This window comes from Oncorhynchus masou, unplaced genomic scaffold (assembly GCF_036934945.1).
Source record: "Oncorhynchus masou masou isolate Uvic2021 unplaced genomic scaffold, UVic_Omas_1.1 unplaced_scaffold_1359, whole genome shotgun sequence".
NCBI lineage: Eukaryota > Metazoa > Chordata > Actinopteri > Salmoniformes > Salmonidae > Oncorhynchus > Oncorhynchus masou.
The window spans coordinates 132108-159046 of record NW_027003488.1 but is presented as its reverse complement, the minus strand read 5'-3'; the positions used below and the strand labels follow the sequence as shown (position 1 = coordinate 159046).

General features: G+C 46.5%; 2 protein-coding genes across 2 annotated transcripts in view; both read left to right on the top strand.

Moving 5' to 3' along the window:
* LOC135530512 (V-type proton ATPase subunit d 1) overlaps positions 1–26939 on the top strand; it is a 141954-nt gene that overhangs the window by 4404 nt on the left and 110611 nt on the right. The window contains exon 3 of the mRNA XM_064958819.1: positions 60–238. Coding sequence (XP_064814891.1) covers positions 60–238 — 179 coding nt within the window. The remainder of the gene's footprint in view (positions 1–59; positions 239–26939) is intronic.
* Positions 4856–15144, top strand: LOC135530513 (V-type proton ATPase subunit d 1-like). Its single transcript, XM_064958820.1, has 3 exons — positions 4856–4873; positions 7897–8073; positions 14992–15144. Exons 1-3 carry the CDS (start codon positions 4856–4858, stop codon positions 15106–15108), a joined length of 312 nt encoding a protein of 103 aa, XP_064814892.1. The 3' UTR covers positions 15109–15144.

The following is a 26939-nucleotide window of genomic DNA, read 5'->3' as shown; positions in this document are numbered from 1 at the left end:
GCAATGCTCTTAACTACCCAGTCATCACTGAAACATGCGCTCTCCTCCCATCCTCACAGGTACAGCTACATGATAGACAATGTGATCCTGCTGATCACGGGCACCCTGCACCAGCGGGCCATCTCTGAGCTGGTACCCAAGTGCCACCCGCTGGGCAGCTTTGAGCAGATGGAGGCAGTCAACATCGCCCAGACCCCAGCAGAACTATACAACGCCATCCTGGTCGACACCCCTCTGGGTAAGGCAGGACTGCTGCCCTGTTCCCTATATAGTACACTACTATAGACCAGGGCCCTATCCCCTATGTAGTACACTACTATAGACCAGAGCCCTATTCCCTATGTAGTACACTACTATAGACCAGCGCCCTATTCCCTATATAATGGTACTGCTATAGACCAGAGCCCTATTCCCTATATAGTTGTACTACTCTAGACCAGAGCCCTATTCCCTATATAGTGGTACTACTCTAGACCAGAGCCCTATTCCCTATATAGTGGTACTCCTATAGACCAGAGCCCTATTCCCTATATAGTGGTACTACTATAGACCAGAGTCCTATTCCCTATATAGTGGTACTACTATAGACCAGAGTCCTATTCCCTATATAGTGGTACTACTATAGACCAGAGCCCTATTCCCTATATAGTGGTACTACTATAGACCAGAGCCCTATTCCCTATATAGTGGTAGTACTATAGACCAGAGCCCTATTCCCTATATATTGCTTACTTATCTAATATAGCGTATTGACTCTGGGTTAAATACTTACAAATCTAACGTATATTTGTTTTATTTTTCATTAATTGTGTAAAGAACGTTAGCATTTTTCTTCCACTTTTAAAATTAGAGTATTTTGTGGAGATGGTTTACTAATGGAACTGTTCCCCCCCGTCCTGGGTGGTTTACTAATGGAATCCTGGGTGGTTTACTAATGGAACTGTTTCCCCCCGTCCTGGGTGGTTTACTAATGGAACTGTTCAATCCTGGGGGGTTTACTAATGGAACTGTTAACTAAAACTGTTTCCCCCCCCGGCCTGGGTGGTTTACTAAAAACCCGTCCTGGGTGGTTTACTAATGGAAGGATGGGGGGTTTACTAATGGAATACCCACTGGGTGGTTTACTGGAACTGTTTCCCCACCCGTCCTGGGTGGTTTTAATGAATGCGTCCTGGGTGGTTTTTTAATGGAACTGTTGATCCTGGGTGGTTTACTAATGGAACTGTTCCCCCCGTTTACTAATGGAACTGTTCCCCGGACGGATGGGTGGTTTACTAATGGAACTGTTCCCCCCGTCCTGGGTGGTTTACTAATGGAACGACTAATGGAACTGTTCCCCCCCGCCCTGGGTGGTTTTTGGAACTGTTTACTAATGGAACTGTTCCCCCCCCGTCCTGGGTGGTTTACTAATGGAACTGCCTAATGGAATCCCCGGTCCTGGGTGGTTTACTAATGGAATTCTAGTCCTGGGTGGTTTACTAATGGAACTCCCCCCCGTCCTGGGTGGTTTACTAATGGAACTGTTCCCCCCGTCCTGGGTGGTTTACTAATGGAACTGTTCCCCCCGTCCTGGGTGGTTTACTGTGGAACTGTTCCCTAATGGAACCCCCCGTCCTGGGTGGTTTACTAATGGAACTGTTCCCCCCGTCCTGGGTGGTTTACTTGGAACTGTTCCCCCCGTCCTGGGTGGTTCTGGAACTGTTCCCCCCGTCCTGGGTGTTTACTAATGGAACTGTTCCCCGTCCCTGGGTGGTTTACTAATGGAACTGTTGGAACCCCCCCGTCCTGGGTGGTTTACTAATGGAACTGTTCCCCCCCCCCCCGTCCTGGGTGGTTTACTAATGGAACTGTTCCCCCCCCGTCCTGGGTGGTTTACTAATGGAACTGTTCCCCCCCCCTGGGTGGTTTACTAATGGAACTGTCCTGGGTGGTTTACTAATGGAACTGGGTGTTTACTAATGGAACTGTTCCCCCCGTCCTGGGTGGTTTACTAATGGAACTGTTACCCCCCCCGTCCTGGGTGGTTTACTAATGGAACTGTTCCCCCCCGTCCTGGGTGGTTTACTAATGGAACTGTTCCCCCCCCGTCCTGGGTGGTTTACTAATGGAACTGTTCCTGGGTGGTTTACCCCCCCGTCCTGGGTGGTTTACTAATGGAACTGTTCCCCTAATGGAACTGTTACCCCCCCCGTCCTGGGTGGTTTACTAATGGAACTGTTCCCCACCCCGTCCTGGGTGGTTTACTAATGGAACTGTTCCCCCCCGTCCTGGGTGGTTTACCCCCCCGTCCTGGGTGGTTTACTAATGGAACTGTTCCCCCCCCGTCCTGGGTGGTTTACTAATGGAACTGTTCCCCCCCGTCCTGGGTGGTTTACTAATGGAACTGTTCCCCCCCCGTCCTGGGTGGTTTACTAATGGAACTGTTCCCCCCCGTCCTGGGTGGTTTACTAATGGAACTGTTCCCCCCCCCGTCCTGGGTGGTTTACTAATGGAACTGTTCCCCCCCCGTCCTGGGTGGTTTACTAATGGAACTGTTCCCCCCCGTCCTGGGTGGTTTACTAATGGAACTGTTCCCCCCGTCCTGGGTGGTTTACTAATGGGTGGTTTACTAATGGAACTGTTCCCCCGTCCTGGGTGGTTTTGAGAATGTTCCCCCCCGTCCTGGGTGGTTTACTAATGGAACTGTTCCCCCCCGTCCTGGGTGGTTTACTTGAACTGTTCCCCCCCCGTCCTGGGTGGTTTACTAATGGAACAGACTGGGTGGATTTTACTAATGGAACTGTTAGCGTCCTGGGTGGTTTACTAATGGATGGTCCTGGGTGGCTAAAACTCCCCGTCCTGGGTGGCTAATGGAACTGTTGTCCTGGGTCTTCTAAATCCTGGTTTAAATGTCTGATCATTTCTTCAGCTGCTTTCTTCCAAGACTGTTCCCCATATCCTGGGTGGTTTACTAATGGATCTGGATGGTTTAGATGAACATCGAGATCATCCCCCGTCCTGGTGGTTTACTAATGGAACTGGGTCTGGTTTACTAATGGTGTTCCCCCCCCCGTCCTGGGTGGCAAACTGTTCCCCCGTCCTGGGTGGATTTAATTCACCTGGGTGGTTTACTAATGGAACTGTTCCCCCCGTCCTGGGTGGTATGGAAGGTGAGCTAATGGAACTGTTCCCCCCGTCCTGGGGGTTTACTAATGGAATTCCCCCCGTCCTGGGTGGTAATACTCCCCCCCCGTCCTGTATAAGGTCCTGGGTGGTTTACTAATGGAACTGATTTAATGGAATTCACCTGGGTGTTTACTAATGGAACTGTTACTCTGGTAATAACTGGTCCTGTGGTTTACTAATGGAACTGTTCCCCCCCCGTCCTGGGTGGATTTGGAACTGTTCACCTGTAATACTCTGGTTTACTAATGGAACTGTTCCCCACCTGTCCTGGGTGGTGAACTGTTCCCCCCCCGTCCTGGGTGGTTTACTAATGGAACTGTTCCCCCCCCGTCCTGGGTGGTTTACTAATGGAATTCACCTGGTTTACTAATGGAATAAGTCCTGGGTGTTTACTAATGGAACTGTTCCCCCCCGTCCTGGGATTTCTAATGGAACTGTTCACCTGTAATGGAACTCCCCACCCGTCCTGTAATGGAAAGGTTTACTAATGGAACTGTTCCCCACCCGTCCTGGGTGGTTTCATTCACCTGGGTGTAATACTCTGTAATAAGGTGAGCTAATGGAAGGGATTTACTAATGGAATTCACCTGGGTGTAATACTCTGTTTATAAGGTGTTCCCCCGTCCTGGGGATTTCATTCACCTGTAATACTCTGTTTACTATAAGGTGATGGAACTGTTCCCCCCCCGTCCTGGGTGATTTACTAATTCACCTGGGTGGTAATACTCTGTTTACTAATGGAAGGTCCTGGGTGGTTTACTAATGGAACTGTTCCCCCCGTCCTGGGTGGTTTCATTCGTCCTGGGTGGTAATACTCTGTAATAAGGTGAGCAAAGGGATTTCATTCACCTGTAATACTCTGTAATAAGGTGAGCAAAGGGATTTAATTCACCTGTAATACTCTGTAATAAGGTGAGCATTTCTTCAGCTTTCATTCACCTGTAATACTCTGTAATAAGGTGAGCAAGGGATTTCATTCACCTGTAATACTAATGTAATAAGGTGAGCAAGGGATTTCATGTAATACCTGTAATTTTACTCTGTAATAAGGTGAGCAAAGGGATTTCCCCCCTTTTTAATTCAATGTTAAATTTCATTCACCTGTAATACTCTGTATAAACAGGGATTTATTCAGACTCTAGATGGTCTCTGTTAAGGTGAGAAAGGGATTTTAATCCGTGTCTCCATTTCCAGGCTTATCAATGATTTCATTCACCTTTGTAATAAGGTGAAGATTTCTGTAATCTGTAATAACTCTGTGGAGGATTTCATTCACCTGTAATACTCTGTAATAAGGTGAGCAAAGGGACACCATGTGTCCTATTCTAGAGGTTTCATTCACCTGTAATACCCTTTATAAGAAGGATTTTAACTAGATATACAGAAAGGGCATTTACCTGTAATACTCTGTAATAAGGTGAGCAAAGGGATTTCATTTTTATTCACAATGTTAAACACCATGATTGTCCTATTCTAGATGGTCCATTGAGCATGTCCTTTATTAGAAGGTTAACTAGATATACAAGCGTCTTCTGGGAGAAGTATTCAGGGGAGGCTTTTCAGTTCTGCTCCACTCTGGGAGGAACCCCCATGTGTCCTATGTGTCCTATTCTAGAGGTCCGTGAGCGTGTCCCTTTATTAGAAGGTTAACTAGATATACAAGCGTCTTCGGGAGAAGTATTCAGACACCATGTGTCCTATTCTAGAGGTCCGTGAGCATGTCCCTTTTTATTAGAAGGTTAACTAGATATACAAGCGTCTTCGGGAGAAGTATTCAGATCCCTTGTGTCCTATTCTAGAGGTCCGTGAGCATGTCCCTTTATTAGAAGGTTAACTAGATATACAAGCGTCTTCGGGAGAAGTATTCAGACCCCTTGTGTCCTATTCTAGAGGTCCGTGAGCATGTCCCTTTATTAGAAGGTTAACTAGATATACAAGCGTCTTCGGGAGAAGTATTCAGACCCCTTGTGTCCTATTCTAGAGGTCCGTGAGCATGTCCCTTTATTAGAAAGTAGAAACTAGATATACAAGCGTCTTCGGGAGAAGTATTCAGACCCCTTGTGTCCTATTCTAGAGGTCCGTGAGCGTGTCCCTTTATTAGAAAGTAGAAACTAGATATACAAGCGTCTTCGGGAAAAGTATTCAGACCCCTTGTGTCCTATTCTAGAGGTCCGTGAGCGTGTCCCTTTATTAGAAAGTAGAAACTAGATATACAAGCGTCTTCGGGAAAAGTATTCAGACCCCTTGTGTCCTATTCTAGAGGTCCGTGAGCATGTCCCTTTATTAGAAGGTTAACTAGATATACAAGCGTCTTCGGGAGAAGTATTCAGACCCCTTGTGTCCTATTCTAGAGGTCCATGAGCATGTCCCTTTATTAGAAAGTTGAAACTAGATATACAAGCGTCTTCGGGAGAAGTATTCAGACCCCCTGTGTCCTATTCTAGAGGTCCGTGAGCATGTCCCTTTATTAGAAAGTAGAAACTAGATATACAAGCGTCTTCGGGAGAAGTATTCAGACCCCTTGTGTCCTATTCTAGAGGTCCGTGAGCATGTCCCTTTATTAGAAGGTTAACTAGATATACAAGCGTCTTCGGGAGAAGTATTCAGACCCCTTGTGTCCTATTCTAGAGGTTCGTGAGCGTGTCCCTTTATTAGAAGGTTAACTAGATATACAAGCGTCTTCGGGAGAAGTATTCAGACCCCATGTGTCCTATTCTAGAGGTCCGTGAGCATGTCCCTTTATTAGAAGGTTAACTAGATATACAAGCGTCTTCGGGAGAAGTATTCAGACCCCTTGTGTCCTATTCTAGAGGTTTGTGAGCGTGTCCCTTTATTAGAAAGTAGAAACTAGATATACAAGCGTCTTCGGGATAAGTATTCAGACCCCTTGTGTCCTATTCTAGAGGTTTGTGAGCGTGTCCCTTTATTAGAAAGTAGAAACTAGACCCCTTGACTTTTTTTCACATTTTGTTATTGTTACAGTCTTATTCTAAAATGGATTCTAAATAAATTCAAATCTACACAATACCCTATAATGACAAAGAGAAATTCAGTTTTGGGAAATGTTCACAGTATTCAGACCTTTTGCTATGAGACTCGAAATTGAGCTCAGGTGCATCCTGTTTCCGTTGATCATCCTTGAGATGTTACTACAAATTGATTGGACATGATTTGGAAAGGCACACACCTGTCTATGTAAGGTCCCAGAGTTGACAGTGCATGTCAGAGCAAAAACCAAGCCATGAGGTCGAATGAATTATCCGTAGAGCTCCGAGACAGGATGGTGTCGAGGCACAGATCTGGGGAAGGGTACCAAAACATTTCTGCAGCATTGAAGGTCCCCAAGAACACAGTGGCCTCCATCATTCTTAAATGAAAGAAGTTTGTAACCACCAAGACTCTTCCTAGAGATGGCCACCCGGCCAAACTGAGTAATTGAGAGAGAAGGGCCTTGGTCAGGGAGGTGACCAAGAACCCGATGGTCACTCTGACAGAGCTCCAGACTACCTCTGTGGAGATGGTTGTCCTTCTGGAAGGTTCTCCCATCTCTGCAGGACTCCACAAATCAAGCCTTTATGGCTCCTGTAGACATTCCTCAGTAAAAGGCACATGACAGCCCACTTGGAGTTTGCCAAATGGCACCTGAAAGATTCTTTGGTCTGAATACCAAGTGTCACATCTGGAGGAAACCTGGCACCATCTCTACAGTGAAGCATGGTGGTGGCAGCATCATGCTGTGGGGAAGATGTTCAGCGACAGGGACTGGGAGACTAGTCAGGATCGAAGGAAAGAAGATCGGAGAAAAGTACAGAGAGATCCTTGATGAAAACCCACTCCAGAGCGCTCGGGACCTTAGACTGGGGCGAAGGTTCATCTTCCAACAGGATAACGGCCCTCAGCACACAGCCAAGACAACACAGGAGGGGCTTCAGGACGAGTCTCGGAATGTCCTTGAGTGGCCCAGCCAGAGCCCGGACTTGAACCTGATTGAACATCTCTGGAGAGACCTGAAAACAGCTGTGCACCAACGCTCCCCATCCAACCGGACAGAGCTTGAGAGGATCTGCAGAGAACAATGGGAGAAACTCTAGGCTCCCGAGTGACGCAGCAGTCTAAGGCACTGCATACTGCGTCACTACAGACACCCTGGTTCGATACCAGGCTGTATCACAACTGGCTGTGATTGTGCGCCGTCCTATGGGACTCCCAATCGGCCCAGCGTCGTCCGGTTTTGGCCGGTGCAGGCCATCATTGTAAATAAGAACTTGTCCTTTAACTGACTTGCCTAGTTAAAATAAAACTCCACAAATACAGATGTGCCAAGCTTGCATCGTCATTCCCAAGAAGACTGGAGGCTGTAATCACTGCCAAAGGTGCTTCAACAAAGTACTGAGTTTAATATTTTTTTTATAGATATATATTTATATTTGCAAAATGTCAACTTGTTTTTGCTTTATCATTAGGGGTATTGTGTGTGTTTCTGTGTAGTGATGACAAAAGAAAACAATGTAATCCATGTTAGAATAAGTCTGTAACATAACAAAATGTGGAAAATGTCAAGGGGTCTGAATACTTTCCAGATGCCACTGTCGTTGTTCTCTTCAGTCATTTATACTGGACCATCCAATTTTAAAGAAAAAAAAATTGACCACCTTAAAGTGTGTTGGAGTATATTAATCTCTCACCTGTCAATCAGTCAGTTTCCTATTTCCTCTCCCTCTGTGTGTCCAGTTTGAGGCGGACAGAAGGGCCTTCATCATCACCATCAACTCATTTGGTACGGAACTGTCTAAGGAGGACCGTGCCAAGCTGTTCCCCCACTGTGGCAAGCTGTACCCTGAGGGGCTGGCTCAGCTTGCCCGCGCTGACGACTACGAACAGGTCAAAGCCGTGGCCGACTACTACCCTGTAAGTTATACTACGACTGCTACTCTGTAAGGATTACTAGCCCAGCCTACTGGCTACTACCCTGTAAGTTATACTACGACTGCTAGCCTGTAAGGATTACTAGCCTAGCCTACTGGTTACTACCCTGTCAGTTACTGGTCCTTACTACTGCTACTACTAGTCTAGCCAACTGGCTACTCCCCTGTCAGTTACTGGTCCTTACTACTGCTACTACTAGCCTAGCCTACTGGCTACTCCCCTGTCAGTTACTGGTCCTTACTACTGCTACTACTAGCCTAGCCAACTGGCTACTACCCTGTCAGTTACTGGTCCTTACTACTGCTACTACTGGCTACTCCCCTGTAAGTTATACTACGACTGCTAGCCTGTAAGGATTACTAGCCCAGCCTACTGGCTACTCCCCTGGTCCTTACTACTACTAGCCTACTGGCTACTACCCTGTCAGTTACTGGTCCTTACTACTGCTATTACTAGCCTAGCCAACTGGCTACTACCCTGTCAGTTACTGGTCCTTACTACTGCTACTACTGGCCTAGCCTGGCTACTACCCTGTCAGTTACTGGTCCTTACTACTAGCCTAGCCTGCTGGCTACTACCCTGTCAGTTACTGATCCTTACTACTGCTACTACTAGCCTAGCCTACTGGCTACTACCCTGTCAGTTACTGGTCCTTACTACTAGCCTAGCCTACTGGCTACTACCCTGTCAGTTACTGGTCCTTACTACTAGCCTAGCCTACTGGCTACTACCCTCAGTTACTGGTCCTTACTTCTAGCCCAGCCTACTGGTCCTTAGTTACTGCTACTACTAGCCTAGCCTACTGGCTACTACCCTGTCAGTTACTGGTCCTTACTACTAGCCCAGCCTACTGGCTACTACCCTGTCAGTTACTACTCCTTACTACTGCCTACTACTGGCCTAGCCTACTGGCTACTACCCTGTCAGTTACTGGTCCTTACTACTAGCCTAGCCTACTGGCTACTACCCTGTCAGTTACTGGTCCTTACTACTAGCCGAGCCTACTGGCTACTACCCTGTCAGTTACTGGTCCTTACTACTACTAGCCTAGCCTACTGGCTACTACCCTGACAGTTACTGGTCCTTACTACTGCTACTACAAGCCTAGCCTACTGGCTACTACCCTGTCAGTTACTGGTCCTTACTACTAGCCTAGCCTACTGGCTACTACCCTGTCAGTTACTGGTCCTTACTACTGCTACTACTGGCTACTACCCTGTCAGTTACTGGTCCTTACTACTGCTACTACTAGCCTAGCCTACTGGCTACTAACCTGTCAGTTACTGGTCCTTACTAGCCTACTGGCTACTACCTAGTCAGTTACTGGCTACTACCCTGTCAGTTACTGGTCCTTACTACTGCTACTACTAGCCTAGCCTACTGGCTACTACCCTGTCAGTTACTGGTCCTTACTACTACTACTAGCCTAGCCTACTGGCTACTACCCTGTCAGTTACTGGTCCTTACTACTGCTACTACTAGCCTAGCCTACTGGCTACTACCCTGTCAGTTACTGGTCCTTACTACTGCTACTACTAGCCTAGCCTACTGGCTACTACCCTGTCAGTTACTGGTCCTTACTACTGCTACTACTAGCCTACTGGCTACTACCCTGTCAGTTACTGGTCCTTACTACTAGCCTAGCCTACTGGCTACTACCCTGTCAGTTACTGGTCCTTACTACTGCTACTACTAGCCTAGCCTACTGGCTACTACCCTGTCAGTTACTGGTCCTTACTACTAGCCTAGCCTACTGGCTACTACCCTGTCAGTTACTGGTCCTTACTACTGCTACTACTAGCCTAGCCTACTGGCTACTACCCTGTCAGTTACTGGTCCTTACTACTGCTACTACTAGCCTAGCCTACTGGCTACTACCCTGTCAGTTACTGGTCCTTACTACTACTAGCCTACTGGCTACTACCCTGCCAGTTACTGGTCCTTACTACAAGCCTAGCCTACTGGCTACTACCCTGTCAGTTACTGGTCCTTACTACTAGCCTAGCCTACTGGCTACTACCCTGTCAGTTACTGGTCCTTACTACTAGCCTAGCCTACTGGCTACTACCCTGTCAGTTACTGGTCCTTACTACTGCTACTACTAGCCTAGCCTACTGGCTAGCCTAGCTACCCTGTCAGTTACTGGTCCTTACTACTGCTACTACTGGCTACTACCCTGTCAGTTACTGGTCCTTACTACTAGCTAGCCTACTGGCTACTACCCTGTCAGTTACTGGTCCTTACTACTAGCCTACTACTGGCTACTACCCTGTCAGTTACTGGTCCTTACTACTGCTACTACTAGCCTAGCCTACTGGCTACTACCCTGTCAGTTACTGGTCCTTACTACTGCTAGCCTACTGGCTACTACCCTGTCAGTTACTGGTCCTTACTACTAGCCTAGCCTACTGGCTACTACCCTGTCAGTTACTGGTCCTTACTACTGCTACTACTAGCCTAGCCTACTGGCTACTAACCCTGTCAGTTACTGGTCCTTACTACTAGCCTAGCCTACTGGCTACTACCCTGTCAGTTACTGGTCCTTACTACTGCTACTAGCCTACTGGCTACTACCCTGTCAGTTACTGGTCCTTACTACTGCTACTACAAGCCTAGCCTACTGGCTACTACCCTGTCAGTTACTGGTCCTTACTACTACTAGCCTAGCCTACTGGCTACTACCCTGTCAGTTACTGGTTCTTACTACTGCTACTACTAGCCTACTGGCTACTACCCTGTCAGTTACTGGTCCTTACTACTGCTACTACTAGCCTAGCCTACTGGCTACTACCCTGTCAGTTACTGGTCCTTACTACTAACTACTACTAGCCTACTGGCTACTACCCTGTCAGTTACTGGTCCTGTCAGTTACTAGCCTAGCCTACTGGCTACTAACCTGTCAGTTACTGGTCCTTACTACTAGCCTAGCCTACTGGCTACTACCCTGTCAGTTACTGGTCCTTACTACTACTAGCCTAGCCTACTGGCTACTACCCTGTAAGTTACTACTAGCCTAGCCTACTGGCTACTACCATGTCAGTTACTGGTCCTTACTACTGTGTCCTGTGACTGTATTTAGAGAGGCAAACCTGCTATGGCTACATGGTAGCCTAGTCAGTTAGACGTTGGACTAATAACCGAAAGGTTGCAAGTTCAAATCCTAGACCTGACAAGGCAGTTAACCGTCATTGAAAATAAGAATTTGTTCTTAACTGACTAAAATAAAGGTAAAATAAGGACATGGTATCACTTCCTAGAACCTGATCTAAAGCAGAGTACCAATGTAATGCAATGTAATATGGTAATATAATACTACTATAATATATGGCTACTACCCTGTCAGTTAATGGTAATATATATAGTATGTAATGCCTACATCTACCCTCTCAGAGGACCAATGTAATGTAATATAATATAATATATCTAGTCAGTTAATGTAATGTAATATATATAGTAATACATCTACCCTCTACCAGAGTTACTGCAATGTAATTATATACTGTAATGTAATATATAGTAATACATCTACCCTCTCAGAGGACCTAATGTAATGTAATATAATATAATATATAGTAATGTAATGTAATACATCTACCCTCTAGGACCAATGTAATGTAAATAATGTAATGTAATATATAGTAATACATCTACCCTTTCAGTCCTACCAATGTAATATAGTGTAAATAATATGGTGATCCTAGCCAGACCGGCTAACTCATCCTATTGATAGTCAAAACATATGGTGATCCAGCTCAGACCGGCTAACTCCTCCTATTGATAGTCAAAACATATGGTGATCCAGCTCAGACTGCTAACTCCTCCTATTGATAGTCAAAACATATGGTGATCCAGCTCAGACCGGCTAACTCCTCCTATTGATAGTCAAAACATATGGTGATCCAGCTCAGACTGCTAACTCCTCCTAGATAGTCAAAACATATGGCTATCCACCCTGCTCAGTCCTATTGATAGTCAAAACATATGGTGATCCAGCTCAGACTGGCTAACTCCTCCTATTGATAGTCAAAACATATGGTGATCCAGCTCAGTCCGGCTAACTCCTCCTATTGATAGTCAAAACATATGGTGATCCAGCTCAGACCGGCTAACTCCTCCTATTGATAGTCAAAACATATGGTGATCCAGCTCAGACCGGCTAACTCCTCCTATTGATAGTCAAAACATATGGTGATCCAGCTCAGACCGGCTAACTCCTCCTATTGATAGTCAAAACATATGGTGATCCAGCTAGTCCTAGCCTACTCGGCTAACTCCTCCTATTGATAGTCAAAACATATGGTGATCCAGCTCAGACCGGCTAACTCCTCCTATTGATAGTCAAAACATATGGTGATCCAGCTCAGACCGGCTAACTCATCCTATTGATAGTCAAAACATATGGTGATCCAGCTCAGACCGGCTACTCTCATCCTATTGATAGTCAAAACATATGGTGATCCAGCTCAGACCGGCTAACTCCTCCTATTGATAGTCAAAACATATGGTGATCCAGCTCAGACCGGCTAACTCCTCCTATTGATAGTCAAAACATATGGTGATCCAGCTCAGACCGGCTAACTCCTCCTATTGATAGTCAAAACATATGGTGATCCAGCTCAGACCGGCTAACTCATCCTATTGATAGTCAAAACATATGGTGATCCAGCTCAGACCGGCTAACAACTCCTATTGATAGTCAAAACATATGGTGATCCAGCTCAGACCGGCTAACTCATCCTATTGATAGTCAAAACATATGGTGATCCAGCTCAGACCGGCTCTCATCCTATTGATAGTCAAAACATATGGTGATCCAGCTCAGACCGGCTAACTCATCCTATTGATAGTCAAAACATATGGTGATCCAGCTCAGACCACTAACTCATCCTATTGATAGTCAAAACATATGGTGATCCAGCTCAGACCGGCTAACTCATCCTATTGATAGTCAAAACATATGGTGATCCAGCTCAGACCGGCTACTCCCCTATTGATAGTCAAAACATATGGTGATCCAGCTCAGACCGGCTAACTCCTCCTATTATGGTGATCCAGCTCAGACCGGCTAACTCCTCCTATTGATAGTCAAAACATATGGTGATCCACTCAGACCGGCTAGCCTCCTATTGATAGTCAAAACATATGGTGAACCAGCTCAGACCGGCTAACTCCTCCTATTGATAGTCAAAACATATGGTGATCCAGCTCAGACCGGCTAACTCATCCTATTGATAGTCAAAACATATGGTGATCCAGCTCAGACCGGCTAACTCATCCTATTGATAGTCAAAACATATGGTGACCAGCTCAGACCGGCTAACTCATCCTATTGATAGTCAAAACATATGGTGATCCAGCTCAGACCGGCTAACTCTCCTATTGATAGTCAAAACATATGGTGATCCAGCTCAGACCGGCTAACTCCTCCTATTGATAGTCAAAACATATGGTGATCCAGCTCAGACCTGCTAACTCCTCCTATTGATAGTCAAAACATATGGTGATCCAGCTCATGGCTAACTCCTCCTATTGATAGTCAAAACATATGGTGATCCAGCTCAGCACCGGCTAACTCTCCTATTGATAGTCAAAACATATGGTGATCCAGCTCAGCCCGGCTAACTCCATAGTCAAAACTATGGTGATCCAGCTCAGCCCGGCTAACTCATCCTATTGATAGTCAAAACATATGGTGATCCAGCTCAGACCGGCTAACTCCACCTATTGATAGTCAAAACATATGGTGATCCAGCTCAGAGCTAACTCATCCTATTGATAGTCAAAACATATGGTGATCCAGCTCAGACTGGCTAACTCATCCTATTGATAGTCAAAACATATGGTGATCCAGCTCAGACCGGCTAACTCCTCCTATTGATAGTCAAAACATATGGTGATCCAGCTCAGACCGGCTAACTCCTCCTATTGATAGTCAAAACATATGGTGATCCAGCTCAGACTGGCTAACTCCTCCTATTGATAGTCAAAACATATGGTGATCCAGCTCAGACTGGCTAACTCCTCCTATTGATAGTCAAAACATATGGTGATCCAGCCCAGACCTGCTAACTCCTCCTATTGATAGTCAAAACATATGGTGATCCAGCTCAGACCGGCTAACTCCTCCTATTGATAGTCAAAACATATGGTGATCCAGCTCAGACCGGCTAACTCATCCTATTGATAGTCAAAACATATGGTGATCCAGCTCAGACCGGCTAACTCCTCCTATTGATAGTCAAAACATATGGTGATCCAGCTCAGACCGGCTAACTCCTCCTATTGATAGTCAAAACATATGGTGATCCAGCTCAGAGCTAACTCCTCCTATTGATAGTCAAAACATATGGTGATCCAGCTCAGCCCGGCTAACTCCTCCTATTGATAGTCAAAACATATGGTGATCCAGCTCAGATGCTAACTCCTCCTATTGATAGTCAAAACATATGGTGATCCAGCTCAGACCGGCTAACTCATCCTATTGATAGTCAAAACATATGGTGATCTAGCTCAGACTGGCTAACTCCTCCTATTGATAGTCAAAACATATGGTGATCCAGCTCAGACCGGCTAACTCCTCCTATTGATAGTCAAAACATATGGTGATCCAGCTCAGACCGGCTAACTCCTCCTATTGATAGTCAAAACATATGGTGATCCAGCTCAGACCGGCTAACTCCTCCTATTGATAGTCAAAACATATGGTGATCCAGCTCAGACCGGCTAACTCCTCCTATTGATAGTCAAAACATATGGTGATCCAGCTCAGACCGGCTAACTCCTCCTATTGATAGTCAAAACATATGGTGATCCAGCTCAGACCGGCTAACTCCTCCTATTGATAGTCAAAACATATGGTGATCCAGCTCAGACCGGCTAACTCCTCCCCTCTGCCCTCAGGACTACAAGCTGCTGTTTGAGGGAGCAGGCAGCAACCCAGGGGACAAGACACTGGAGGACAGGTTCTTTGAGCATGAGGTGAGCATCCACACACACACTCCCAAGCTCCTGTTTTAGGGAGCAGGCAGCAACCCAGGGGACAAGACACTGGAGGACAGATTCTTTGAGCATGAGGTGAGCATCCACACACACACTCCCAAGCTCCCGTTTGAGGGAGCAGGCAGCAACCCAGGGGACAAGACACTGGAGGACAGGTTCTTTGAGCATGAGGTGAGCATCCACACACACACTCCCAAGCTCCCGTTTGAGGGAGCAGGCAGCAACCCAGGGGACAAGACACTGGAGGACAGGTTCTTTGAGCATGAGGTGAGCATCCACACACACACTCCCAAGCTCCCGTTTGAGGGAGCAGGCAGCAACCCAGGGGACAAGACACTGGAGGACAGGTTCTTTGAGCATGAGGTGAGCATCCACACACACACTCCCAAGCTCCCGTTTGAGGGAGCAGGCAGCAACCCAGGGGACAAGACACTGGAGGACAGGTTCTTTGAGCATGAGGTGAGCATCCACACACACACTCCCAAGCTCCCGTTTGAGGGAGCAGGCAGCAACCCAGGGGACAAGACACTGGAGGACAGGTTCTTTGAGCATGAGGTGAGCATCCACACACACACTCCCAAGCTCCTGTTTTAGGGAGCAGGCAGCAACCCAGGGGACAAGACACTGGAGGACAGGTTCTTTGAGCATGAGGTGAGCATCCACACACACACTCCCAAGCTCCCGTTTGAGGGAGCAGGCAGCAACCCAGGGGACAAGACACTGGAGGACAGGTTCTTTGAGCATGAGGTGAGCAGCGCGACTTCTACACATCCACACACACACTCCCCTCTCATCACAGTATTAACAGAACCCCCCCCCGGCGTCCTCGTTAATGTGCTGATGTGCTGAGTCCTCGTTAACCCACGACCCCCTCCAAGGCCCAGGCTGGGGGGGGCGTAAGGTTTTGAGCATACGGTATAAATCAGGATATTGAAGGTGTAGATTAGTTTTTAGGGGGTGGCTTTGTTCACATTGTCATTGGTTTTTAGAATAGGCTGAACGATAGTAGTGTTTCTCTATGACACCCCTGCGTCCTCGTTAACCCACCCCCCTGATGTGCTGTGTCCTCGTTAACCCACCTCCCTGATGTGCTGTGTCCTCGTTAACCCACCTCCCTGATGTGCTGTGTCCTTGTTAACCCCCATCCCTGATGTGCTGTGTCCTCGTTAACCCACCTCCCTGATGTGCTGTGTCCTCGTTAACACACCTCCCTGATGTGCTGTGTCCTCGTTAACCCCCCCCCCCCCGTTATCCTCGTTAACCCACCGCCCTGATGTGCTGTGTCCTCGGTAACCCCCCTCCCTGATGTCTGCAGGTGAAGCTGAACAAGCTGGCGTTTCTGAACCAGTTCCACTTCAGTGTGTTCTATGCCTACGTTAAGCTGAAGGAGCAGGAGTGCAGGAACATCGTGTGGATCGCTGAGTGTATCGCTCAGAGGCACCGCGCCAAGATAGACAACTACATCCCCATCTTCTGATCTGAACACACACACCAGTACCTCCCTACATTCTGATCTACACACACACCAGTACCTCCCCATCTTCTGATCTGAACACACACACCAGTACCTCCCTACATTCTGATCTACACACACACCAGTACATCCCCATCTTCTGATCTGAACACACACACCAGTACCTCCCTACATTCTGATCTACACACACACCTGTACCTCCCTACATTCTGATCTGACACACACACACACACACACACCAGTACCTCCCTACATTCTGATCTGACACACACACACACACACCAGTACCTCCCTACATTCTGATCTGACACACACACACACACACCAGTACCTCCCTACATTCTGATCTGACACACACACACACACACCAGTACCTCCCTACATTCTGATCTGACACACACACACACACACCAGTACCTCCCTACATTCTGATCTGACACACACACACACACACCAGTACCTCCCTACATTCTGATCTGACACACACACACACCAGTACCTCCCTACATTCTGATCTGAACACACACACACACCAGTACCTCCCTACAATCTGATCTGAACACACACACACACCAGTACCTCCCTACAATCTGATCTGAACACACACACACACCAGTACCTCCCTACAATCTGATCTGAACACACACACACCAGTACCTCCCAACGTTCTGATCTGACACACACACACACACACCAGTACCTCCCTACATTCTGATCTGACACACACACACCAGTACCTCCCTACGTTCTCATCTGAATACACACACTTCTTCATCTTTATCTTCTAGTCCCACGTATCCATCCACAGTTACTGTACAAACGCATGTATCTTCTAATCTGAGATTGACAGCTCTTCTTTCAATAGCTGAGCGACGCCATGTCTCGTCCTTCTGCATTAGGAACGGGTAAATGTGCTCCAACTCCCATTGTCTCTTCATGGATAGATGCTAAATACCAGGCATCCTCTACCGCTGGCGTTCAACTCGTAACGTAACAAGGTTTTGGTTTATTTCTGAAAGATACTGCTACTTCTATAACACACACGGGTCAACGTGACTTCAGAAGAGCACACTGGTTCCTCCTCTGAGACATTCAGCCAGGCAGCCAGGCAGCCAGCCAGGCAGGCAGCCAGCCAGCCGGGCAGCCAGCCAGCCAGGCAGCCAGCCAACTCCACTAAGGAATGATGTGCTATTGGATGGCTGCTTGCTGTTTTCAACCAATCATCGGGGTGGCAGTGTAGCCTAGTGGTTAGAGCGTTGGACTAGTAACCGGAAGGTTGCGAGTTCAAACCCCCGAGCTGACAAGCTACAAATCTGTCGTTCTGCCCCTGAACAGGCAGTTAACCCACTGTTCCCAGGCCGTCATTGAAAATAAGAATTTGTTCTTAACTGACTTGCCTGGTTAAATAAAGGTAAAAAAAAAAGTCTATTTTGCCCTTTAAAAATCACAGGAAGTGAACGTGCCATCAGCAGGTTCACTTTAGACAGAAACGCGTTCCATCGCTCATCCTTTTGACTTGTGTAGCCGAAGTGGATCAGATATTTCTTTGCGTCCGTCGTCCCATTTGAAAGGTGGTTTGTCCCCAGCTGGTTGCTGGTTCTGACAATGTACAATACTGTCTTGATTGGTTGAGTGTTTTGTTTTGTTGTAGTCGCTATAGAAGTGAAGCAACTCTTTACATTCAGCAGTTTAAGTGTGTGTGTGTGTGTCTCCAATGCAACCCTATTCACTAAGTAGTGCACTTAGTTTGACCATGGACCCCTATTCACTAAGTAGTGCACTGAGTTTGACCATGGGCCCCTATTCACTAAGTAGTGCACTGAGTTTGACCATGGGCCCCTATTCACTAAGTAGTGCACTGAGTTTGACTATGGACCCCTATTCACTATTTAGTGCACTTAGTTTGACCATGGACCCCTATTCACTAAGTAGTGCACTTAGTTTGACCAGGGGCCCCTATTCACTAAGTAGTGCACTTAGTTTGACCAGGGGCGCCTATTCACTAAGTAGTGCACTGAGTTTGACCATGGACCCCTATTCACTAAGTTGTGCACTTAGTTTGACCATGGACCCCTATTCACTATTTAGTGCACTGAGTTTGACAGGGGCCCCTATTCACTAAGTAGTGCACTGAGTTTGACCAGGGGCCCATATGGTTTAGAGTGCACTACTTTTGACCAATAGGGTTCCATCCCCCCCAGATACTGTCATGTACAATATCCATAGATGGATGAGCAGAGTTTACTGAAATAATTTTAACCCTCCCGAAACATGTTCTGTTATTCTCTGAAAATGGTGTGTGTGGATTATGTCCCTGTCTTTATAAATAATATGTGTGTAGGAATGATGTCCTATTGTAAATGAGATGACTGGACCTGAACAGTCCAGATACAACTGCAAATTACATCCTGGGTTGAAATAGATGTTATGTGCTTATATATGGAGAAAGAAAAAAGAGAACAGAAAATGTCATGTTTAAACTATACAAGGATTTATATATATTTCAAAATGACTTTAATGATTTTTTTTTTTTTTTTTTTGGCATGATGTAAAAATCCATGTCTCGCTGTCCCGGTCCTGTTAAAATGAGTTCTGTGTCTTGTTTGTGAAATGAGTTGTAAATGTAATAAATACTATATGGAAAGAGAAGCCTGTTCAAAGCAACTACTGTGTACTAGAGAAGACAACCTGGGCAGTAGGTCATCTTTATTCAACTAGTTATTCACTACCATGTACTAGAGAAGGCAACCTGGGCAGTAGGTCATCTTTAATCAACTGGTATTCACTACCGTGTACTAGAAAAGACAACCTAGGCAGTAGGTCATCTTTATTCAACTAGTTATTCACTACCGTGTACTAGAGAAGACAACCTGGGCAGTAGGTCATCTTTAATCAACTGTTATTCACTACCGTGTACTAGAGAAGACAACCTGGGCAGTAGGTCATCTTTATTCAACTAGTTATTCACTACCGTGTACTAGAGAAGACAACCTGGGCAGTAGGTCATCTTTATTCAACTAGTTATTCACTACCGTGTATAAGAGAAGACAACCTGGGCAGTAGGTCATCTTTATTCAACTAGTTATTCACTACTGTGTACTAGAGAAGACAACCTAGGCAGTAGGTCATCTTTAATCAACTAGTTATTCACTACCGTGTACTAGAGAAGACAACCTGGGCAGTAGGTCATCTTTAATCAACTAGTTATTCACTACCGTTTACTAGAGAAGACAACCTGGGCAGTAGGTCATCTTTAATCAACTAGTTAATCTCTACCGTGTACTAGAGAAGGCAACCTGGGCAGTAGGTCATCTTTATTCAACTAGTTATTTTCTACCGTGTACTAGAGAAGACAACCTGGGCAGTAGGTCATCTTTAATCAACTGAATAATTTTCATAAAAGCCTACACACATGCGATACTGTATTTGTCGTAGTCGTGTCACAATACAGACCTTTGCTTAAATGAAAATCCAGTGTGATGATTGGCTGTTCAGATGTCATGTCCCCCTACTACAGTGGCGATGGGCGCGAGATGGATGCCAGTAGTGAGTTACCTTATATGGAACGCAGTCCGTTGCTCTTCCTTTGGTTCCTGGCTCCTCTCCATTTCCATCCAGTGGGTTTCGAGGAGAAGGCGAACGGACGTGAGGAATCAAAGAGATTCTGCCCACTGTGTGTTTCAGAAGTCCAGCAGTAGTGCCATGGTGAAGATAGTGTGATGACATCAATGAAGGCAAGTATATTAGACTAGAACAGACTGGTACCAACATAAGGCTATTATAGAAGACTGGTACCATCATAAGACCAGAACAGACTGGTACCATCATAACACCAGAACAGACTGGTACCATCATAAGACCAGAACAGACTGGTACCATCATAACACCAGAACAGACTGGTACCATCATAAGACCAGAACAGACTGGTACCATCATAACACCAGAACAGACTGGTACCATCATAAGACCAGAACAGACTGGTACCATTATAACACCAGAACAGACTGGTACCAACATAAGACCAGAACAGACTGGTACCAACATAAGACCAGAACAGACTGGTACCATCATAAGAACAGACGGGTACCATTATAACACCAGAACAGACTGGTACCAACATAAGACCAGAACAGAATGGTACCAACATAAGGCCAGAACAGAATGGTACCAACATAAGACCAGAACAGACTGGTACCATCATAACACCAGAACAGACTGGTACCAACATAAGACTAGAACAGACTGGTACCAACATAACACCAGAACAGACTGGTACCAACATAAGACCAGAACAGACCAGAACAGACTGGTACCATCATAAGACCAGTACAGACTGGTACCATCATTAGACCAGAACAGACTGGTACCATTATAAGACCAGAACAGACTGGTACCATCATAAGACCAGAACAGACTGGTACCATCATAAGACCAGAACAGACTGGTACCAACATAAGACCAGAACAGACTGGTACCATCATAAGACCAGAACAGACTGGTACCATCATAGACCAGAACAGACTGGTACCATTATAAGGCCAGAACAGACTGGTACCATCATAAGCTTGCCACTAGATGGCAATGTTAACTAGACTGAAAACCTCCCTTACTGAAGAAGCCTACCGTAACTCAGCAGAAGGTCCACCATTCTTCAGGACTGAATGAAGCCTCCTTTCTAACAACATGTGTCTATCTGGCATAGAAACAACAAGCATTATTCATCTTTATAAATAAAACACTGCTATTGAAAGATTCTGGGAATGAATAGAATGAAGAAATAGATTTCAAAGCGGGCTGGGAACTCATTCCCTTTGCCAAGTCTGCTCCCACTCTCCCCTCCCCTGGCTGCTTGAGGGCGCCAAGCTGCCCTGCATCACGTACTCCTGCCATTAAATACGCACACCTGCCTTCCCTCGGCACGCGCTTCAGCGATATTGGACTCACCTAGATTCACGTATCACCTGCCTTCCCTCGACACGCGCTTCAACGATATTGGACTCACCTGGACTCACGTATCACCTGCCTTCCCTCGGCATGCGCTTCAACGATATTGGACTCACCTGGACTCACGTATCACCTGCCTTCCCTCGGCACGCGCTCCAGCGATATTGGACTCACGTATCACCTGCCTTCCCTCGACACGCGCTTCAACGATATTGGACTCACCTGGACTCACGTATCACCTGCCTTCCCTCGGCACGCGCTTCAGCGATATTGGACTCACCTGGACTCACGTATCACCTGCCTTCCCTCGGCACATAAGACCAGAACAGCGCTTCAGCGATATTGGACTCACCTGGACTCACGTATCACCTGCCTTCCTCGGCACGCGCTTCAGCGATATTGGACTCACCTGGACTCACGTATCACCTGCCTTCCCTCGACACGCGCTTCAGCGATATTGGACTCACCTGGACTCACGTATCACCTGCCTTCCCTCGGCACGCGCTTCAGCGATATTGGACTCACCTGGACTCACGTATCACCTGCCTTCCCTCGGCACGCGCTTCAGCGATATTGGACTCACCTGGACTCACTTATCACCTGCCTTCCCTCGGCACGCGCTCCAGCGATATTGGACTCACCTGGCCTCACTTATCACCTGCCTTCCCTCGGCACGCGCTCCAGCGATATTGGACTCACCTGGACTCACGTATCACCTGCCTTCCCTCGGCATGCGCTTCAGCGATATTGGACTCACCTGGACTCACGTATCACCTGCCTTCCCTCGGCACGCGCTTCAGCGATATTGGACTCACCTGGACTCACTTATCACCTGCCTTCCCTCGGCACGCGCTCCAGCGATATTGGACTCACCTGGACTCACGTATCACCTGCCTTCCCTCGGCACGCGCTTCAGCGATATTGGACTCACCTGGACTCACGTATCACCTGCCATCCCTCGGCACGCGCTTCAGCGATATTGGACTCACCTGGACTCACGTATCACCTGCCTTCCCTCGGCACGCGCTTCAGCGATATTGGACTCACCTGGACTCACGTATCACCTGCCTTCCCTCGGCACGCGCTTCAGCGAAATTGGACTCACCTGGACTCACTCATCACCTGTTCATTTCCTCTCCTATATCTGTCAGTTTCCTGCTCTGTTTCCCTGGACTCACTCATCACCTGTTCATTTCCTCTCCTATATCTGTCAGTTTCCTGCTCTGTTCACCTGGACTCACTCATCACCTGTTAATTTCCTCTCCTATATCTGTCAGTTTCCTGCTCTGTTCCCCTGGACTCACTCATCACCTGTTCATTTCCTCTCCTATATCTGTCAGTTCCCTGCTCTGTTCACCTGGACTCACTCATCACCTGTTCAAAATCAAATCAAATCAAATTTATTTATATAGCCCTTCGTACATCAGCTGATATCTCAAAGTGCTGTACAGAAACCCAGCCTAAAACCCCAAACAGCAAGCAATGCAGGTGTAGAAGCACGGTGGCTAGGAAAAACTCCCTAGAAAAGCCAAAACCTAGGAAGAAACCTAGAGAGGAACCAGGCTATGTGGGGTGGCCAGTCCTCTTCTGGCTGTGCCGGGTAGAGATTATAACAGAACATGGCCAAGATGTTCAAATGTTCATAAATGACCAGCATGGTCGAATAATAATAAGGCAGAACAGTTGAAACTGGAGCAGCAGCACGGCCAGGTGGACTGGGGACAGCAAGGAGTCATCATGTCAAGTAGTCCTGGGGCATGGTCCTAGGGCCGCGGTTCAGTTGAAACTGGAGCAGCAGCACGGCCAGGTGGACTGGGGACAGCAAGGAGTCATCATGTCAGGTAGTCCTGGGGCATGGTCCTAGGGCTCAGGTCCTCCGAGAGAGAGAAGGAGAGAATTAGAGAACGCACACTTAGATTCACACAGGACACCGAATTGGACAGGAGAAGTACTCCAGATATAACAAACTGACCCCAGCCCCCGACACATAAACTACTGCAGCATAAATACTGAAGGCTGAGACAGGAGGGGTCAGGAGACACTGTGGCCCCACCCGAGGACACCCCGGACAGGGCCAAACAGGAAGGATATAACCCCACCCACTATGCCAAAGCACAGCCCCCACACCACTGGAGGGATATCTTCAACCACCAACTTACCATCCTGAGACAAAGCTGAGTATAGCCCGCAAAGATCTCCGCCACGGCACAACCCAAGGGGGGGCGCCAACCCAGACAGGATGACCACATCAGTGAATCAACCCACTCAGGTGACGCACCCCCTCAGGGACGGCATGAGAGAGCCCCAGCAAGCCAGTGACTCAGCCCCTGTAATAGGGTTAGAGGCAGAGAATCCCAGTGGAAAGAGGGGAACCGGCCAGGCAGAGACAGCAAGGGTGGTTCGTTGCTCCAGAGCCTTTCCGTTCACCTTCCCACTCCTGGGCCAGACTACACTCAATCATATGACCCACTGAAGAGATGAGTCTTCAGTAAAGACTTAAAGGTTGAGACCGAGTTTGCGTCTCTGACATGGGTAGGCAGACCGTTCCATAAAAATGGAGCTCTATAGGAGAAAGCCCTGCCTCCAGCTGTTTGCTTAGAAATTCTAGGGACAATTAGGAGGCCTGCGTCTTGTGACCGTAGCGTACGTGTAGGTATGTACGGCAGGACCAAATCAGAGAGATAGGTAGGAGCAAGCCCATGCAATGCTTTGTAGGTTAGCAGTAAAACCTTGAAATCAGCCCTTGCTTTGACAGGAAGCCAGTGTAGGGAGGCTAGCACTGGAGTAATATGATCAAATTTTTTGGTTCTAGTCAGGATTCTAGCAGCCGTATTTAGCACTAACTGAAGTTTATTTAGTGCTTTATCCGGGTAGCCGGAAAGTAGAGCATTGCAGTAGTCTAACCTAGAAGTGACAAAAGCATGGATTAATTTTTCTGCATCATTTTTGGACAGAAAGTTTCTGATTTTTGCAATGTTACGTAGATGGAAAAAAGCTGTCCTTGAAATGGTCTTGATATGTTCTTCAAAAGAGAGATCAGGGTCCAGAGTAACGCCGAGGTCCTTCACAGTTTTATTTGAGATGACTGTACAACCATTAAGATTAATTGTCAGATTCAACAGAAGATCTCTTTGTTTCTTGGGACCTAGAACAAGCATCTCTGTTTTATCCGAGTTTAAAAGTAGAAAGTTTGCTGCCATCCACTTCCTTATGTCTGAAACACATGCTTCTAGCGAGGGCAATTTTGGGGCTTCACCATGTTTCATTGAAATGTACAGCTGTGTATCATCCGCATAGCAGTGAAAGTTAACATTATGTTTTCGAATAACATCCCCAAGAGGTAAAATATATAGTGAAAACAACAGCGGTCCTAAAACGGAACCTTGAGGAACACCGAAATTTACAGTTGATTTGTCAGAGGACAAACCATCCACAGAGACAAACTGATATCTTTCCGACAGATAAGATCTAAACCAGGCCAGAACTTGACCGTGTAGACCAATTTGGGTTTCCAATCTCTCCAAAAGAATGTGGTGATCGATGGTATCAAAAGCAGCACTAAGGTCTAGGAGCACGAGGACAGATGCAGAGCCTCGGTCCGATGCCATTAAAATGTCATTTACCACCTTCACAAGTGCCGTCTCAGTGCTATGATGGGGTCTAAAACCAGACTGAAGCATTTCATATACATTGTTTGTCTTCAGGAAGGCAGTGAGTTGCTGAGCAACAGCCTTTTCTAAGATTTTTGAGAGGAATGGAAGATTCGATATAGGCCGATAGTTTTTTATATTTTCTGGGTCAAGGTTTGGCTTTTTCAAGAGAGGCTTTATTACTGCTACTTTTAGTGAGTTTGGTACACATCCGGTGGATAGAGAGCCGTTTATTATGTTCAACATAGGAGGGCCAAGCACAGGAAGCAGCTCTTTCAGTAGTTTAGTTGGAATAGGGTCCAGTAAGCAGCTTGAAGGTTTAGAGGCCATGATTATTTTCATCATTGTGTCAAGAGATATAGTACTAAAACACTTGAGCGTCTCTCTTGATCCTAGGTCCACGCAGAGTTGTGCAGACTCAGGACAACTGAGCTTTGAAGGAATACGCAGATTTAAGGAGGAGTCTGTAATTTGCTTTCTAATAATCATAATTTTTTCCTCAAAGAAGTTCATGAATTTATCACTGCTAAAGTGAAAGTCATCCTCTCTTGGGGAATGCTGCTTTTTAGTTAGCTTTGCGACCGTATCAAAAAGGAATTTTGGATTGTTCTTATTGTCCTCAATTAAGTTAGAAAAATAGGATGATCGAGCAGCAGTAAGGGCTCTTCGGTACTGCACGGTACTGTCTTTCCAAGCTAGACGGAAGACTTCCAGTTTGGTGTGGCGCCATTTCCGTTCCAATTTTCTGGAAGCTTGCTTCAGAGCTCGGGTATTTTCTGTGTACCAGGGAGCTAGTTTCTTATGAGAAATGTTTTTAGTTTTTAGGGGTGCAACTGCATCTAGGGTATTGCGCAAGGTTAAATTGAGTTCCTCAGTTAGGTGGTTAACTGATTTTTGTCCTCTGGTGTCATTGGGTAGACAGAGGGAATCTGGAAGGACATCAAGGAATCTTTGTGTTGTCTGTGAATTTATAGCACGACTTTTGATGTTCCTTGGTTGGGGTCTGAGCAGATTATTTGTTGCAATTGCAAACGTAATAAAATGGTGGTCCGATAGTCCTGGATTATGAGGAAAAACATTAAGATCCACAACATTTATTCCATGGGACAAAACTAGGTCCAGCGTATGACTGTGACAGTGAGTGGGTCCAGAGACATGTTGGACAAAACCCACTGAGTCGATGATGGCTCCGAAAGCCTTTTGGAGTGGGTCTGTGGACTTTTCCATGTGAATATTAAAGTCACCAAAGATTAGAATATTATCTGCTATGACTACAAGGTCCGATAGGAATTCAGGGAACTCAGTGAGGAACGCTGTATATGACCCAGGAGGCCTGTAAACAGTAGCTATAAAAAGTGATTGAGTAGGCTGCATAGATTTCATGACTAGAAGCTCAAAAGACGAAAACGTCATTTTTATATTTTTTTTTTTTTGTAAATTGAAATTTGCTATCGTAAATGTTAGCAACACCTCCGCCTTTGCGGGATGCACGGGGATATGGTCACTAGTGTAGCCAGGAGGTGAGGCCTCATTTAACACAGTAAATTCATCAGGCTTAAGCCATGTTTCAGTCAGGCCAATCACATCAAGATTATGATCAGTGATTAGTTCATTGACTATAATTGCCTTTGAAGTAAGGGATCTAACATTAAGTAGCCCTATTTTGAGATGTGAGGTATCATGATCTCTTTCAATAATGACAGGAATGGAGGTGGTCTTTATCCTAGTGAGATTGCTAAGGCGAACACCGCCATGTTTAGTTTTGCGCAACCTAGGTCGAG

Bases quoted from the DNA above. Each gene is read 5' to 3' on its own strand.
- LOC135530513 (XM_064958820.1), top strand. The intron at 8,074-14,991 runs GTAAGTTATACT...CTCTGCCCTCAG, and splicing joins CCGTGGCCGACTACTACCCT to GACTACAAGCTGCTGTTTGA.